Source organism: Ochotona curzoniae, unplaced genomic scaffold (genome assembly GCF_017591425.1).
Source record: "Ochotona curzoniae isolate NIBS_2020 unplaced genomic scaffold, NIBS_Ocur_1.0 contig_523, whole genome shotgun sequence".
Lineage (NCBI taxonomy): Eukaryota > Metazoa > Chordata > Mammalia > Lagomorpha > Ochotonidae > Ochotona > Ochotona curzoniae.
Window position 1 is genome coordinate 8,843,000 of NW_024466459.1, and position 17,956 is coordinate 8,860,955.

The following is a 17,956-nucleotide window of genomic DNA, read 5'->3' on the forward strand; positions in this document are numbered from 1 at the left end:
TGGCTCTCAGAGGCCTCATGGACAACCCACGAGTGTAGCAAGTGGGCATCACCCAGGACAGACAGGAGCGGGAAGGGCCCACATGGAAGGATTTTCCAATTACAAACCCAGCCCCCTCATGCCTCCACGCGCCTGATGCCCGGGGAAGCAGAGCCGGAACCAGGAGTGGGCAGTGTAGACGTGGCCTTTCATTTGGCTCTTCACTCGAAAGCAGAGTCGGAAGCTGCCACCCCAGCTGAGCTCTGCCTTCCAAACAGTTCCCCTTTGTTAGGGGCCCACAGCTGAGGCCGAGGTGGACAATGAAGGCCTCACATCCCACCGAGTGGCCGAATATGCAGGCCGGATCGCTGACTTCCGCGCAGGCGGGGCCAGCTTCCTGCGTGCAGCAAGCTCCGCGTTGCCGGAGGAACCGGCACGGGGGTCCCCAAACAGGTTGGCGCAGACCCCCCTCGGAGGAGCGGAGGCGCGTCAGGCCTCGCCGCGGATCTGAAGCAGGATGTGAAACTCTGCTGGGGGGTTGGCTTTCATCCACCCAGGCCACAGGCCAAGGGTGGAGACAGGAATCCGGCTGATCGGACCCATCTCCGGGAGCTGGTGCAGGAAAGCAAGGGCTCCCATCTTTCCATCCCTGGGCCCTCTGACCCCCAAGGCATCGGCTTCCTTCTCGCCAGGGAGCAGCCCACCTTTCACCTGTGAACTGTCCTAAGGAGCCTGGGCCAGGCTCCCGCGGAAACGAAACCCTGAGGCTGTCCCCACTCTTTGCATGTAATTTGCATGTGTACACAGCGCAAGCCCCGCCCCTCACTTCACACACCCCCAACTCCCACCCCAGGCTGCTTCTCAAGTGAGAAGCATTTTGACGGCGCTCTCTACTGCAGCCACTTCTGCCTCTCCACTGTGCCTTCTGCTCCGTCGGGCACTCGCTCCAGCCCAGCTCCCTGGCAAAAGCAAGGTGGAGCCAGAACAGGAGCAGAGGGCAACACAGGCCTGGCCCACTTCCACACCCATCCTGAGATGGCTGCTGATCCTCTCCTTACTCTGGGTGCTGGTGCCACGGTACTAGGGGATTACACTGCAGACTGTGGGACTCTTGGATATACAAGTTTGTCTAAACCATTCTCTATCTCTTCTATCTATCCTTTTCTGCCTCTGGCCAGATTTTTTTTAAAGGTGTATTTACTTATTTGAAAGGCAGTTACAGAGGTAGATTGAGAAAGAGAGAGAGAGAGAGAATCTTCCACCTGCTAGTTTACTCCCTAAATGGTGCAACGGCTGAAGCTGAACTGGTCTGGCACCAGGAGCTTCTTCTGGGTTGCTCATGTGGGGGCAGGTGCCCAAGGCCTTGGGCTTTTCCATTTGCAAGGAATTAGATGGGAAGTGAGACAACCAGGACTCCAACTGATTGTCCACGTGGCGTGCCAAGTCCAGTGTTGCAGGTGGAGGATTAATTTGCTATGCCACAATGCCAGCTGCTATGTAACTTTTCTTTCAAGTACCAGATCTTGGACTGGCACAGTGGCATAATAGGCTAACTTTCCACCTGTAGGCTACATGGACACTAGTTTGTGTCTTGGATGTTCCACTTCTGACCCAATTCCTTGGTTATAGCCTAGGAAAGCAGCAAAGGATGGCTAAAGTCCTTGGGCCCCTGCACCAGTATAGGAGACCTAGGAGAAACTCCTGGCTCCTGGCTTTGGATAGGCTCAGCTTTGACCATTGTGGCCATTTGGGGAATGAAACAGGGGATGGAAAAGCTTTCTCTGTCTCTCCTTTTCTCTGTAACTCTGCCTTTCAAATAAAAATAAATTTAAAATATTTTTTAAAATAATGACTCACTGATTGCATTTTGGCCATGATCAGTAGGGGCCATGCTATTTTCCCACACAGGTTTACCGAGATGTAAATTCTAAGGGCTTAGTGTAAAGTCAGATAACCACAGAGGGTTTGGATTTGTCCAACTCCAGGTCTTGTATGCTTACTGCCTTGGTTTCTTAAACTGTCAAGTGTTGGTATCAACAGTGGACACTTCACAGGGTAGCTATGTCCAACAGTTTATCACATGTAGAGTGCCCCAAGGTGCCCACTAACACCGTGGGTGTGACTCTCCTAGCCTGGGAGTCGCCACTCCTCCGAGGGAGATGGGCTAATTTCTGAGTTGGTGCGGAGTTCTCCAGGGCTGGACCGGGACAAGCCGGTTGCCCAGGTGGACATGCAGGTGGCTGTGGGAACTGGTGCAGCCAGCAGGACTGACCTCGGCTAGGAGGAGGAAAACCGCAGGTTCCCATAAACTTAGGAAAGGAACAAAGCTTTTAGGGAGCAGCGAAGGCAGGCAGAGCCAGGGCTTCCAAGCAGAGCTGGGATGCTAAGGCTACAGAGCTGCCCAGTATCTCCCAGTGCCGCATCGCAGGTGTGCTGACTACTTGAGGGAAGGGCGTGGGGAAAAGCGAACACTATTACCAGAAAGCAGTGGTGCTTCACCAACTAGCTTCACACACCCAGGCGACAGGCCTGGCCACCTAGGCCCCCCCGACATTGATAAACTGTGGAAGACACGTGCTGGCAACTGCAAGGCCTGCTGATCAGGACATCCAGTGTGTGTGTGTGTGTGTGTGTGTGTGTGACATAAAACAACAAGACCCACAAATGAAATAAAAGCTTGAAAATAAAAACTGTAATTAAGCTGTGCAGTGATATTCTGGTTCACCCCTGGCCGCCTGAGGCCTCTGTGCATGTTCTCCAGGGGCTGCCGGCTTCCCCGCCCGGCTGGCAGGCCAGGTCAGGCCCCTCCAAGGCGCCGGGGCAGGCGGAGCGTCCAGTGCTTTCCTAGCTGGGGGGCTAGCCGTGCTGTCCGGGGGTGGGTGTGGGCACCCACGCGCATGCCAAGTTCTCTGGAAGCTCCGGAGCGAGGGAATGTCTTCCTAGGCGACCACCTGGCTCGCCGGTCCCCGGGATGGGGGGGGCGGGAGGAGCGTAGATGCGAGGACGCCAGAGATGCTGGTCGCGTCTGCAGCCCCTGGAATCGCCGACTCGGCGAGGAGGAGCCCCGGGTGTCCCCTCTGCTCGCCTCCCCCTTGGCTATGCGCAGCGGGGGCTGGCGACTAGCCCCAAAGATGCCCAGGAGTGGGGCCCCGTCCAGGCCGGGAAGCTGCGCGGGCAGACGCGCACTCCGAGCTCTGGGACAATGGCGGGCCTCCAGAGGGACTGTTCCCGAGCAGGGGCGCCGCGAGGGAACGACCCCGGCAGCCCCGCTCCGCCAGCCCCGGGGCCCCGGCTGCTCGCGCGCCGCACGCGCCGCCGGCTCCTGCCGCAGCTCGCAGCCCATTGGCCGGCGCGGCGCGGCCGCTCCCGCCCCGCCTCGCCATTGGTGAGGCGGCCGCGGTCCCCGCGCTCCAGCCGCCGCTGACATCACGCGGCCTGAGGCGGCGGCGGCGCCCCCGGCCCGGTCCCGCAGCCCCCCTCAGCAGCGGCGCCGGCGGAGGATGGTGCCGGCTGCGCCGGGGACACCCCGCCGCCACAGCCGCAGCCGCAGCGCCTCAGCCCCGCCGGCCGCAGCCCCGGCGCTCGCGGCCCGCAGCCGACCCCCGCACGGGGCGCGGGACGGGCGGCCGCGCTGAGGCGCCTAGGGGCTGCCGGGCCGGCCCGATAGTCGCAGCCGCAGCTGCTGCTGCCGCCGCCATGGGGGCCCTGACGAGCCGGCAGCACGCGGGCGTCGAGGAGGTGGACATCCCGTGCAATTCAGTGTACCGCTACCCGCCCAAGTCCGGTGAGGGCCACCGCGGGTTCTGAGGGGAGATGAGGGGGGTCTCGGGGCGAAGACTCCGGAGGTGACCCCCTGTCCCCGGAGAGTTAGTTGCGGGAAGAGGGGGGTTGCTTTAGGGGTGGCCTGGCGGGTCGCCGGGAGGGGACGTGAGCAGCCACCTCCCTTTTCCCCGCCCCGTGATAATCTGGCTTGCACCAGGGACTGCGGATAGGGTCTGTGCTCCTTCCCCGACTCCCTGCTCTGGCCTGCATCCCTGGGGCCTCCCGGATGGGCACCTGTGCCCGGGGCTGCCCATGGAGAAGTTAGTGTGGAGGCGTCTCACAGTTGCTTTTCCAAGGGCCTGTCGGAAGGGAAGAAAGTGAACTGAAATGTTTGGGAATCGTGAACTATGAGGGTCCCTTGCAGGCAGGAGCGGCGCTTCGCTTGGTTTTTGGGTTGGGGGCAGCCCAGGGGTGGTTTATATTTCACTTACAGAATCTGAGTGTCTGCAGTCCGGCATGTATTATCAGCCGTGGAACGGTGCCCGCAGCAGAGTCAGGAAGAAGGGCCGGGGCGTGACTTGGTGAGGGGCCCTTTAAAGACTTTGGGGGAGACCCTCGTCTGCCCACCGTCTTCCTGGCTCAGGATGCCAAGGGTTTTGGGTTATCCGGGAGTGAGGCATCTGAGTCTGGGTCCAGGTTCTCCTCGGTAGAGATAAAGACCTGTTAATGGGGCCGGGCTGCTTTCTCAGCGGTGGGCTGGGTGCCTGCCAGGTGAGCCTGCATCCCTGCCAAGGCTGTATTGGTCGCGGTCGTGTGTGCCAGGGCATGACTAGCGGCGGGTGGAGAAGAGTGTGATGAAGAACTGAGTGAGCAGGGTTCGAGGTCGAGCTGGGGATGGTTAATTAGAACCCTGGCCAGTGGCGTGGCCGTTGGAGGCAGCCTGGGAGAAGGGCTGACTGCGGCGTGTGTGTTCAGTAGACCATACATGTGCAAAACGAGATTGTGGATTTTTTGTTTGTTTTTTATTATCCCTGAAACCCTTTGGTTGTTGGCGCTTGGAACATGGAGCCTCGGGATTGTGGTTGGAGCTGGCTGCGGCCAGGGGAGACGGCAGAGGCCTGCTCCATTGCTTTCCCAGGCGCATTAGCAGGGAGCTGGATGAGAAGTGGGTCAGCCAGGAACCGGTGCCCGTTTGGGATGCCAGCTCCATAAGTGGAGGCTTAGCGTGCACCATCCTCTCCTTGTGTGCTAACAGAAGTAGGTGAGAAGAAAATAGCCCAACCCTTTTAGAACTGTGTGCGTCTAGTAAGGGAGCCACACGGCTCGAACCTACGAGGAAGTGGACAGGTCTACCGTGAGAGGCCTTGCTGTCGTTGTGGTGGTCTGTCAACCGAGCTGCCAGGGTCCCCCAGAACCTCCTGCCCTCCCCCCAGCGTTTGTTTTCTTTGGGATTCCTGCAGGGTTTCTTACCCGATACCAGCACTGCATCCTGTTTTCCCTGTTGGGGACATTGGCACTCCTCTTACATTCTCTGTATTTGAGAGTTGATTGGTTCTTTTTTTTCAGGTTTATAGCAATCTGTGCATGCGCTGTGTTGGTTTCTGTACTTTGCTAGTGCACAGAATGCAGCAGTGAACCAAGCTATAGGCATATGTTCAATGATTTTTTAATTTCAATAAATGCATGAATGTTAATTATTGAAGTAACAAGTTATGGCGGGAGTTTCTGTATAGCATTTCCATAGTAACATAGGAAGCAGGTATAGCACTGCATTTGGTTTTGTCTTTGTCATTTAAGAATACGTTTTTTTTTTTTTTTTAAGATTTATGTATTATTTTATTGGAAAGGCAGATGTACAGAGAGGAGGAGAGACTGAGAGGAAAATCTTCGTCCGATGAGTCACTCCCTAAGTGGCTGCAACAGCTGGTGCTGTGCCGATCTGAAGCCAGGAGCCAGGAACTTCTTTCTGGGTCTCCCACACAGGTGCAGGGTCCCAAGGCTTTGGGCCATCCTCAACTGCTTTAACCAATATGCTATCGCGCCGGGCCGAAATAATATGTTTTTTTTTTTTATTTGAGAGGCAGCGAGAGTGCACCGCCATCATTTGGTTCACTCTCCAGCTGCTTGCCAAGCCCAGAGCTGGGACCTGACCCTGGATCTCCCATGTGGGTGGGAGGAGCCCAGTCCTGCTCTCTCTCGGGGTTGCAGGCCGAGCTGTCTTCACCAGCCTCTTACGGACTGGGTTGAATGCCTGCCCCCGCGCCCTCAGCGTGAGCAGACGCATACTAGCTTTTGATCCTTGGCCCGGATCTTTGCTTCCTAGCAGGTCTGTGTGCATTCGTTTCTCCATGCTGTGGCCCACCTGAGGTGCCCGTCTCAGGGGCACACCCAGCAGTCTGTTCTGTCTGTCCAGGAGGAAGTGGTGCTCCAAGGACGGTCTAGTGCGCGCAGGGCGACACCTCAGCGCGCGCAGGGCGACGCCTCAGTGGGCCAGTTCATTTCTCCACCTGAGTAGGGACTTGGAGGAGCTAACAGAGAACAGGATTAGAAGGTCACTTGATTGTAGCATAAAAGGCTTTGAAATTCAGGCACAATTTATTCATAACCCACATTTCCCTAAACTTTGAGATGACTCACTGTATGTTAATAAATTGGAAAGTAGGAATAGCTTGTTTCGCTGAAGTCTCTCCCAGGAATCCAGAATGCTGAGGAAGGGGTGGGCGTCAGGCCTTGCCTTTGACATGTTTTCCTGCTGCAGTCAAGTGGCTGGCTTCAGTACCTGAGCCTGGAAGGCCGCAGGGCTTCTGTCGTGCACTGGGATAGCTGGGCCCGAGTCCTGGCTCCTGGCTGCGGCCTGTGGCAGGCAGCTGGGGTATAGACCAGTGAATGCCATCTGCATTTTTGTCTCTGAGATAAATCGGTGACGAGTAGGAAAATCCTGACCTTGGTTTCGGCTGGTTGGGGTGAGACACCCGTGGGTTAGTGAGGCTGCTCTCGTCACTGGGGGTGAGCTGGTGACAGCTGCCAGTCACGTTCCCGTGACCACGTCCGTGGTTTTGCTGTATCTGGGTGCCTGTGTGCTTGTCAAAGGTGTGTCTTGTGCAAGCATAGTTGTTTTTTTTTTTATAAGGTTTATTTATTTTATTGGGAAGGCAGATGTGATGATCCTGGCGTGTTCAAGGCGAGGACCTTAACCATTACGCTATCACGCAGGGCCGCAAGCATAGTTTTTTAAAAGTAGAGTAGCAAGTCTTCTCCTGTCAAATAATTGTAAACATTTTGCTTAGCCTTATTTTAAAGGATTGTTTGTTTTTAGGTGTTTACATAGTTGAGAAAGATGTATGTCCATGTGAGTCATTGATCAGGACAGGGAAGGTTGAGGCATGAAGGAAGGCGGGTGGATCTATTGTTCTGAATTGTTTTCATTTTCTCCTGTGTGGGGTGGGGGGTTGTTCCTTGGTGCAGATTACATCAGCACTCGAGGATTGGGGATGGCCACTTGATGTCATCTTAGAGACCCCAGTGTGAGGAAGAATGCTCTGACCATGTTACTTCGGTGATTTTGATAGCTCTGAAATGGCGTCAGCTTCATTGCACCAGGGTTGAAGAAAGATTTTCAAGGTCTCTTGGCTGACCAAGTCCACCTTAGTGTATCTGCAGACCCAGGAACCTGTTGCAAAGCTTGGCCAGGAGAGTAGTCCAATCTGTTCTGCCTTCCATCTTCTGATGAGGCACTTGATATCCTCTGTTGACCTAGATGCTGTGGTGTACCCCGTGTACATCTGGGCATGCTGTCCACCGCACAGGCCTCAGCTCCTGAGGAGGCCCAGTCCCAATACATGCACTCCAGATAGAACCACCATCTCTTGTGATTTTCCCTGTGGCTGGAGGAATTTGAGGAGTACTGCAAGAAACATCACCTAGGGTGACCCCAGGCTTGACACTTGTGTGCACCAGCTGGTAAGGGGTCCAGTTCAGTCCATCACTCTCATCAGCTTACACACACATCAGTGAATGCAGTTGTTTGGTCAGCTCCATCCCAAGCCATGTGTCTTACGCAAACCGATGGGTGTTATGGCCTAGTCCAACCCAGCCCCCCACAAACCTGGCCCCAATGCAACACCAATGGGAACTACAGCCTAGCCAGGGCAACCCCCCAAATCTCTACCAGGCCTACCCCCAGCCCTGGTTCCTGCATGTGGTGGTATGTGCAACAGACTAGTCTGGTCCGCCTGACATTCCGACTGGCTCTCTTACACATCTGTGGTGCTCCAGCTTCGCTCTGCCCGATCTACCCCAAAGCAGAGAAACACTTGTAGTCTCGCTGAGTGTGTGGTGCTTGGAATCCCCGAGAAGTCATTCCACACCTGTAAAGTACTCCTGTAAAGCTTCCACGCCCAGACATTCCCAAGCCCCCTTCCCTCAGCAATCCACAGCTCCCATGCCGGCATGGGCCCATGTCTGATCTTCCGGTAGCATGCCAGCCCCTGGCCCCTTGGCCCCTGGGCTGGCCTATTTTTTTTATTTAAAAGGCAGATGATAGGGCCCAGCACAATAGCCTAGTGGCTAAAGTCCTCATCTTGCACATGCCATGATCCCATATGGGTGCTGCTTCGTGTCCCAGAGGTCCTGCTTCCCATCCAGCTTTGTGCTTGTGGTCTGGAAAAGCAGTCGAGGATGGCCCAAAGCTTTGGAACCCTGTACCACGTGGGAGATCCGGAAGAGGCTCCTGGCTCCTATCTTCGGATGGGTTCAGCTCTGGCCATTGCGGTTACTTGGGGAGTTAATCATCGGACGGAAGATCTTCTTCTCTGTCTCTCCTCCTCTCTGTATATCTGACTTTCCAATTAAAAAAAATCTTTAACATCCCCTCCCCCCCAAAAAAGGGCAAATGATATGCGCTGAGCTAGGCTGGTGCTCAGCCAGGAGCCAGGAGCTTCCTCTGGATCTCCCACATGGAAGCACTTGGCTAATCCTCTGTTGGTTTTCCAGACCATTTGCCAGTGGCTGGGTTGGAGGTGGAGTAGTGGGGATGCAAACCAGTCCCCACATGGGTTGCTGGCAGTGCAGACAGCAGCTTTACCCGCTACACTACAGTACTGACCACTAACATTACAAACATTTTAAAAAAAATTTACTTACTTATTTGTTTAAAAGGCAGGATGAGAGAATGAGAGGTCTTGTGTCTGCTGATTTACTCCCCATATGGCCGGAACAGGACAGGCTCAGATGAAAGCCAGGAACCTGGAACTCCGCTGGGGTCTTCCACGTAGGTACCTGGCAGGGACCCTAGTACTTGGGCCATCTTCTACTGCCTTCCCTGGCATCTTAGCAGGAAGCTGGCTCAGAGGCAGAGAGCCAGGACTCTATCCTGCACTCTGGTGTTGATGTCGCAAGCAGCAGGTCAGCTCGCGGAGTCACAACACAGGCCCTGACGTACGAACCTCAACAGCTGTAATACCATTAGTTATTCTCAGTAACTAGGCACTACGCTTGAGTTTTGAGTTGCTAAATAGAGTGTCTGTTCAGTGAACATATAGGACAAAATTTAAAATGTCAGTTTTTGGAAGTTCTTATTTAAAAATTATGCTCCTTTCCAAACCTCAGTACTGCATATTTAGTGTCAGAGGGAAGCGTCCACACTCGCAGAGGAAGAGCGTGAGGCCTGCACTTGAGCTCCAGTTGGGACGTCTGCCTCCCACGTTGGAGTGTCTGGGGTTCAAGTCCTGGATCCATTTTCAGTTTTGGCTCCCTTCTGGTTGGACTCTGGGAAGCATCAGGTGGTCGGTCCAGAATCTGGGTTCCTGGGACGCACCTGGAGGTCTAAACTGAGCTCCTGACCTCAGAGCCCTCTTTGTGGAGGGAACCAGCAGATCGGAGCTCACCGCTCTCTTTTGCTCTCTCTACTTCTGTACTTCTCAAATAACCAAACAAGCATTAAAAAGCTGGGCTGGGGGCCCGGCGCGGTGGCGCAAGTGGTTAAAGGTCCTCGCCTTGCACGCCCGGGATCCCATATGGGCGCCGGTTCTAATCCCAGCAGCCCCGCTTCCCTTCCAGCTCCCTGCCTGTGGCCTGGGAAAGCAGTCGAGGACGGCCCAAAGCTTTGGGAACCTGCACCCATGTGGGAGACCCGGAAGAGGCTCCTGGCTTCGGATCGGCATAGTATCGGCCCATTGCGCTCACTTGGGGAGTGAATCATCGGACGGAAGATCTTCCTCTCTGTCTCTCCTCTCTGTATATCCGCCTTTCCAATGAAAAAATAATAAAAAATAAATCTTTAAAAAAAAAAAAAAAGCTGGGCTGGGCCCGGCACAATGGCTCAGTGGCTAAATACTCACTTTTCAACTGCCAGGATTCCATATGGGTGCCGGTTTGTTTCCTGGCTGCTCTAATTCCCATCCCATCCTTGCTTGTGGCCTGGAAAGGCAGTGGAGGATGACCCAAGTCCTTGAGCCCCTACAGCTAATTGGGAGACCCAGAAGAAGCTCCTGGTCCTGGCTTTGGATTGGCTCAGCTCTGGTCGTTGTGACCACATGGGGAATGAGCCAGTGGGTGGAAGACCTCTCTGTCTCTCTACAAAATCTGCTTTCCAAGAAAAAAAAAATCTTTAAAATTTTCTTTTAAGATTTATTTTATTTTTCTTGCAAAGTCAGATTTACAGGGAGAAGGAAAGAGAGAGAAATCTGCCATCTGTTGGTTCACTCCCCAAGTGGCCGCAGTGGCTGGAGCCGACCCATTCCAAAACCAAGACCAGGAGCTTCTTCTGGGTCTTCCTTACTGTGCAGGGTCCCAAGGTTTTGGGCTGTCCTGTGTTACTTTCCCAGGCCATAAACAGGGAGTTGAATAAGAAGCGGAGCAGCCAGGATGTGAACTGTTGGGTAAATGGGATCTCGAGCTTGTGGGTGGAAGCTTAGTCAGTTGAGCCATTGCGCTGGGTCCAACAGTGTGGTGTTTTTACACCAGAATACTGGTGAGACAGAATGGCAGTTTAGAAATGACTGCTTCTGTATTGTCAGCTGGCTTTGACAAAAGTGCCAAGACAATTCTGTGGGAGAGAAGTGTCTTATTAACAGATGGTGCTGGGACAACTGAGTAGTAACAAGCAAAAAAAAAGGGGGGGGGAGTCTCAAAATTAACTCCAACTTTTTCACAGAGTTGAAAAGACAACTCAGAAAGTGGGAGAAAGGGTTTCAGATCATCTGTGTGCTAAGAGATTTTTATCTAGAATTCACAAAGAACTCTCATGACTCAGCAATATCACGACCATCCAGTTAAAAACAGGCGGAGCACTTAAGTAGAGGCAGAAGGCAGGTGGTAGACAGTGAGCCCAGGGACAGGTGCATGGCATCGCTGTGGTCACTACCCAGTCGGGAAACAAGAGGGTAAAAGCACAGTTCACACTTAGGTACCACATCACACCTGCTGGAACGGCTGCATTCAAAAAAGATAACACTGGCAGGTGTTGCTATGGATACACAGAAATGAGACCCTACTGGCCTGCTGATGGAAGTGTGAGAAGGTGTGGCCACTTTGAGGCACAGATGGACAGTTCTTCAAGTGATGCGTTGCCATATGACTTGGCAGTTTTACTCCTGAGGCCAAGCACATGGCCCCCAGAAGCCTGAACACCGCACTCGTACCAAAACTCGCACAAGAATGTTCATAGCTCAGGGGTGGAAATAGGGCCCTGCACAATGGCTCAGTGGACTCATCCTCCACCTCCAAGCGTTGGCATCCCATGGGGTGCCGGTTTGTGTCCCAATTGCTCCACTTCCTATCTAGCTCCCTGCTTATGGCCTGGGAAAACAAAGGAGGATGGCCCAAAGCCTAGGGCCCTTGCGCCTACATGGGAGACCTGGAAGAAGCTCCTGGCTTCAGATCAGCTGAGCTCTGGCCATTTCAGCCCTTTGGGGAGTGAACCAGCAGAGGCAGATCTTTCTCTCTCTGCTTCTCTCTGTAAGTCTGTCTTTCAAATACAAATAAATAAGTCTTTAAAAATACCAAATTAAATGTTGCAAAATCATGTAGCTATTGGTCAATACGGAGAAATGAGGTATTGATTGTGCTACAGTCCCTGGGTGAATCTTGCAAACATTTGGTGAAGTGGCAGAACCCTGATGCAGAAGGCTGTGTATTGTCTAATCCCATTTACATGGAATGTCCAGTCCAGGAAAATCCATGGAGTCGGAAAGTAGATTAGAGGCTGCCAGGGCCCGAGGAGAGGAGGAAATGAGGTGACTGCTAATGGGTTTCTTTTTAAGGTAATGAAATTGTTCTAAAATTAGGTAGTGGTGACCGGTTACGTAACATGGATAAACCAATGGCCCTTGGACTGCGCACTCTAAATAGGCAGATTGCATGATATGGAACTTATGTCTCAATAAAGCTATTTTAAACATGGATTCTGGACCTCAATGTAGGGGTTAAGAGCCATAAACCCCCTGGAAGACATGGGAGGGGATATTTGTTTGTTTGGATTGGGCAAAGAGTTCTTAGACATGACACCAAAAGCAGTGTATGCAAGTGAAAGAAATGAGGTTGGGGTTCCTCGAAATCGGGAATATTTGTACTTCAAAAGACATTAGCAAAATGAAAAGGTGAGCCACCTTCTGGAAGAAGAGTGTTTACAAATCAAAACCAAACAGATTGATAAGTAAAGATTTGTTTCTAGAATGTACCAAGAACTCTAAGAAGGAAATGCCAGGGTTCACAGACCCAGGACTTCCCGTACAGGCGGGCCCTGGGACTTGTACCCAGGCTTGGGGTCCCTGGTTCAAGGCCCCCACGCAGCTCCTGTTGGCAGCAGCCCTGGCTCAGCTACTCTGGTCTCCTACCTCAGCTCCATCCCGCCAAAGTCCTGGAGTGAGTGTTGAGGCGCGGCTGGCTCACAGCATTTGTCTCTCACACCAGCATCTCATGTTTGTGGTGCCCAGGGCCAAGTCTCCTCTTTGTTTCTTTGTTTCTTTCTTTCTTCCTTTCTTCCTTTCTTTCTTTCCTATTTATTTATTTATTTATTTTCATTTGATAGGGAGAATTACAGAGAAAGAAGCAGAGAGAGAGAAAGATCTTCCATCTGCTGGTTCCAGCAGTGGCTGGAGCTGGACAGGTCCAAAACCAGGAGCCTGGAGCCTCCTCATATCTTCCACATGGATGCAGGGACTCAAGGACCTGGGCCTCCCCCACTGCCTTCCCCACCATCGGCAGGGAGCTGGATGGGAAGTGGAGCCACCAGGACTCCAGCCGGTGCCCATACAGGATGCTGCCACTGCAGGTGGAGGTTTAGGCTTCCATGGCATGACACTGACCCCTCTCTCCATTCCAATCCAGCTTTTTGCCAATGTGCCTGGGAGGCAACAGAGCGTGTGGCTCAAGTGCATGGGTACCTGTCATGTGGGTGAGAGAGCCTGGTACCTGGTGCGTGGTGCCTGGCTCTGGCCTGGCCCTGGCCTGGCCCTGACCTCTGTATTTCTGTTACTTTGCTATTTGACCTTTTACACCTATCAGTCTTTTTTCTTTTTTTCCTTCCGTTAGGCCCCTGCCACACAGGGATCCCAGGGCTGACATCCAGGCTCCTGGGTTCTGCCTGCCACATTCAGCACAGGATTTGGGGCAGATGGAAGTACTCATTATCTTGCAGCCTTTCAGATAAAATGAAGCTAGTTAAATAAGATTTTCAAAAGTTGACAAGAACAGAGAAAACCTGAATCATTATGAAGCACTGAGGAAAATGGACAATGATACAGCTAATTTGGGCAGGGTCTGGCAGCGTCCTCAACTTACCTTACCTAGCAATTCAAGAACAGGAAGGAAAGAATATGTAACAAAGACACAAGTGCAGGTATTCACCACAGGGATGCTCACGGTAGCCAAAGCACCAGCAGCAGTCCAAGTGCCTACCACTTGGATAAGCACGATGCAATGGAAGACCCTGTCCAGCCAGCTGAGGGATGCACAGCCGGAGCCTGCCATTTACCTTATCTTACTCCCGTACATGGTGCTAAGCAAAGGGAGCCAGACACGTTCCACGGCACTGCCGGAAGAAGCACGCCCGTGGGGATCTGAGGCAGGACAGCGTCTGCCTGGGGCCAGGCTGGGACAGGGATCCATGCTGACTGCATGACGGATCAGGCGGGGGTGATGGGGTAGGGGGCGGTGAGGGACTTGTTGCCAGCAGGAGTGCGTGAGAGGACCCAAGCCAACGAGCTGCCCTAGGGGTGGATCTTTATGTTGTATATTTTATGTAGAAAGCCATTTAAAAAGGAGAGCTAGAGGGTTTATGCCTTTGAATAGAATAAGCAATCTTATCACTAAGGGTAGAATTCCTGGGATTGAAGAGTATTGAGTGTAGACTCTGAAGGCAGTTCTAGAACTCTCGGTCAGAGTGAAAAGGAGCATTTGTAATAACCAGAGGCTGAGAGTGTTCTGGACAGGTGTGGAGAATGGTGAATAGATTAGTTGGGCAGAAAGTTCTAGAAAGAGAAGAGGCTGGTGCGATGGCTCCCTTGGTGAAGCTGAGAGCTGGGTCCAGGCCTCCCTGATGAGTGGGAGGGACCTGTGAGCTTGGGCCCCCACCTGCTGCCCACCCCCGAAGGGTGTGCGTTAGCAGGAAGCTGGGAGCAGATGAGGGCTTGAAGTCTGGCACTGCAGTATGTGATGCAGGCGTGCCAAGTGGGGTCTTGTCCCCCACGCCACACACCCATCTTAACAGCAGGAGCGGGGCTGGACGGTCACCTTTTGAAACTGCGTTCTGCTGTGCATGAAGCGATTTGCACAGAGCCTGTCTCTAACTCTTGTGCTGTTTTTACAAGTGTGAGCAGCAGAGCCAGCACTTAGGTGTTCTAGAGTGTGGGAGGAGCGTTTTCTGATTTTGTGCCCCAAACCTATTGAAGTGTCATGTAGATAAAACTTTTTAAAATATATGAGAAACTCATAATATTCCTGTAGCCAGTTTCCCCATATTTTAACTTTGGGTGAAGTTATGTTAAAGTAGTTCCATTTTATGCATGAGTTTTTTTTTAATTATGTATGTATGTATGCACAGAGAATAGAGAGGGGGAAAGGATCTGCCCTCTGTTTACTTCCCAAATGACTGCGACTGGTTACTTAGGAGTAAAAAAAAAAACACCTTGCTTTTAAAGCTTTTGAAAGTAGCTTTTCATATTGACGGTTTTGGGCAATTATGTCAAATCTTTTAAGATATTTGTATTGTGTTTTATTTGAAAGGCAATGAGAGAGAAAGACTTTCCATCCTCCAGTGGTCTGCACTAACGCCCATAAGGGCTGGAGCAGGGCCAGGAGCTGAGAAGCCAGAATTCCATCCAGCTCTCAAGTCCTTGGGCCATCGTCTGCTGGGTGCGCATCCGCAGGGAGCTCCTGCAGGTGGACCCAGGCCTGAACCCTCAACTCCGGTACCTTGACGTGATGCGCAGCAGAGGCTTCTGGGCCACATGCTCACCTCTGTACTTTTTTTTTCTTTTTAATGAAAGGAGCATGGGTTGTTGCTGGGTTTTTTTTGTTTTGTTTTGTTTTTTGTTTTTAGTTGGGAAGGCAGATTTACAGAGAGGAAGAGAGAAGAATCTATCTGGCCACAATGGCCAGAGCTGAGCTGAGCCAAAACCAGGAACCAGGAGCTTCTTCTGAGTCCCCCATATGGGTGCAAGGTCCCAAGGCTCTGCTGCTTTTCCCAGGCTATAAACTGGGAGGTGGACAGGAAGTGGAGCAGCTGTGACAGAACCAATGCCCATATGGTATGCTGGCACTTCGCAAGGAGAGGATTAGCCAAATGAGCCATAGCGTCAGCCCTGGTTTTTTTTTTGTTTTTGTTTGTTTGTTTTTTCTTTCTCTTATTACCAAAATGACAGCTACCACTGTGGCGGGGAAAACCCACAAGCAAAAGCAGTACAGAAAACACAAAAAGGTGACAGTGAAAATCAGCATCACGTCCCTGCACGCAGCAGAAGCCGGTTAACACGTCCTGAATCCTTCAGGAATCATCTGGAAACTCGGTAGGCTTGTGCACGTGGCGGTCTGACACCTGCTCCAGGTTTTTAGCGTGTCTTTAGTGTGGTGGGTGTTTGTGACATCTTTCTTTCCCAACAAGTGTAGGCGTGTGCTGACATTTTGACCATTGCACAGCATACTCTGGTCAGGTTCATTAAAATAGTTTCCTGTTGAGGGACCCTCACCCAGTAGGGCATTTTTCAACTAAGATCTTAAACCGTCTTGTGTGGTCAGTCCCATGTGGCCGCTCAGTCTTTAGCTTTGTGGGACTCCAGAAATTGTAGAACTGACTTATGAATCTTTCATGAATCCTTGCAGTTCCTTTGCTGGTGTTCGAAGTTGGAATCAGGTTCCGGCCACAGTGCTGCTCTACTTAACCCTTTCTTAGAGCGCTTTGGAACGGTGGGCAGTCATTGTGGGACTTTGAATGAAAGTGCTGTATGGTCTCAACTTTTTTTTTCAACCTAGATTGGGAGGTCTGTTGACTTTGTGTGCAAGAAATACTAAGTTGGGCTGTGCAGTCCATATGTCTGTGTTTCATTCCAGGTTCTGTTCGGGATGGTAGGGACAGGGCCATCCGTGGAACTTTTGGGTTCTTGTATCAGACACATAAAACAGAATGCAGACAGCTGAGGCAGAAAACAGAATGTTCTTGAGACAGAACACTCAGGTTTACAGTTGCTGGCCAGACCAAGGAAAACAGCCTGGGGTTTATCTGATGGGACATTTTGTCGTCTGGCTCTTTGTCCATACTGACTGCTTTCACTTGGCAGTGTCTCCAGGACCCGTCCACGTTATTCCATCTCTATGCCCCACTCCTCTGTCTTTCCAGGCGAGATCCATTCTGTGGGTACAGCACATTTTTCTGCTGGTGCTATATGGGGTGTTTTGGCAGCTGCAGTGAATACCACTATTAAACAGTATGATTGGGTGCTGTGTGATCGCTTAATTAGGTAATCCTCCCCTTGCAAGGATTGGGATCCCATATGAGCACTGGCTTGTCCCAGTTTTACTGTAAGGCCCTCCTCCTGCTGACAGGCGCCCTGGGTGGCAGGTGGGTGTGTTGGTCATTTTGTTGTGTTCTCCAGCACTAGGTATGAACCTGGTTGCCTTTTGCAAGGGTGAGTGGTTTGTGGTTGATAATTCATTCATTTGGGTTTTTAAAGATTTATTTATTTGAAGGGCAGAGTGATCGGGAGAAAGAGGAAGAGCTCTTCCATCTGCTGGTTCATTTTGCAAAGGACTATAACAGCCAGGGCCAAGCCAGGCCAAAGCCAGGTACCAGGAGCTATGAATAATATAAAAATAATATAAAAATCACTGTTCACCTCTCCCCTCCTTTGCCCATCACTTAACACTTAAAATCTACCAGCAAGCTGATTGCTCTGCTGATTTTGCAGCACTGTACCCTGAAGTAGGGAGCCAGGAGCTCTATCCAGTCTCCTACGTTGGTGTGGAGGCCTGAGCCCTTGAACCATCTTCTGCTATGTTCCCATGCACAGTGTCCACTGCAGGCAGCTTCATGTGCTGCACCACAGTACTGGCTCCCTGGATGCCCATTTTTGTTTTAATTTTTATTTTAAATTTTGAGTTTTATTGTACAATTCTGTATAGTCTGGGAGATGCCCGATTTCTAATGCAGGACAGAACTACAGTTAGCTGTCCATGTCTTTCTTGATCATTTGTTTTCTTCTAATGGTATGACAAAAAAAAGGGGGGGGGGGAGGCTTTCCAACAGGGCCCGGTCACCTGTTTTAACCCTTTAGTGCCCTTCTGCTAGGTGTCACTGCCATCTGTCCCTGCCACTTCCGTGTCCCCCGTGGGAACCAGCCTGGGCAGCTCCCGATGCCGCACTACTGCCTTACGCCCCGTTGGGGCCAACTGACCATCAGGTTTTCTGGTTCCACTCAGTGTGCTGTAAACGTGCAGTTCCTGCTGGGCAGGGCTGTTCCTAAGGTTCTCCAGAAACAACTGAAATGATTCGAGAAGGCTGCTCCTCCTGGAGGCCAGCAGGCGCCTCCCCTCTCTATAAATTATGCACTTTGAAATGGACCAGCAGGCACTGGGCATGAATAATGGATACCTCAGCTCTCCTGAACGACCAGGCAGGTGCCCTGTCAATGCCACAGCAGCTTGCTGTGCTCTTAGGTCTGGTGGGTGGCCCCCAGTGTCCCCAGCAGTGGCCGTGATTTGGACTCTGTTACTCTGAAATCTT

General features: G+C 52.1%; 1 protein-coding gene across 2 annotated transcripts in view; it reads left to right on the forward strand.

Moving 5' to 3' along the window:
• Positions 1-3,662: 3,662 nt before the first annotated feature.
• The window catches only part of RNF157 (ring finger protein 157), a 61,528-nt gene continuing 47,234 nt past the window's right edge, over positions 3,663-17,956 (forward strand). For both annotated transcript variants that reach the window (XM_040989626.1, XM_040989627.1), the window contains exon 1: positions 3,663-3,763. In XM_040989626.1, coding sequence (XP_040845560.1) covers positions 3,676-3,763 — 88 coding nt within the window. In that variant the 5' untranslated portion in view covers positions 3,663-3,675. The remainder of the gene's footprint in view (positions 3,764-17,956) is intronic.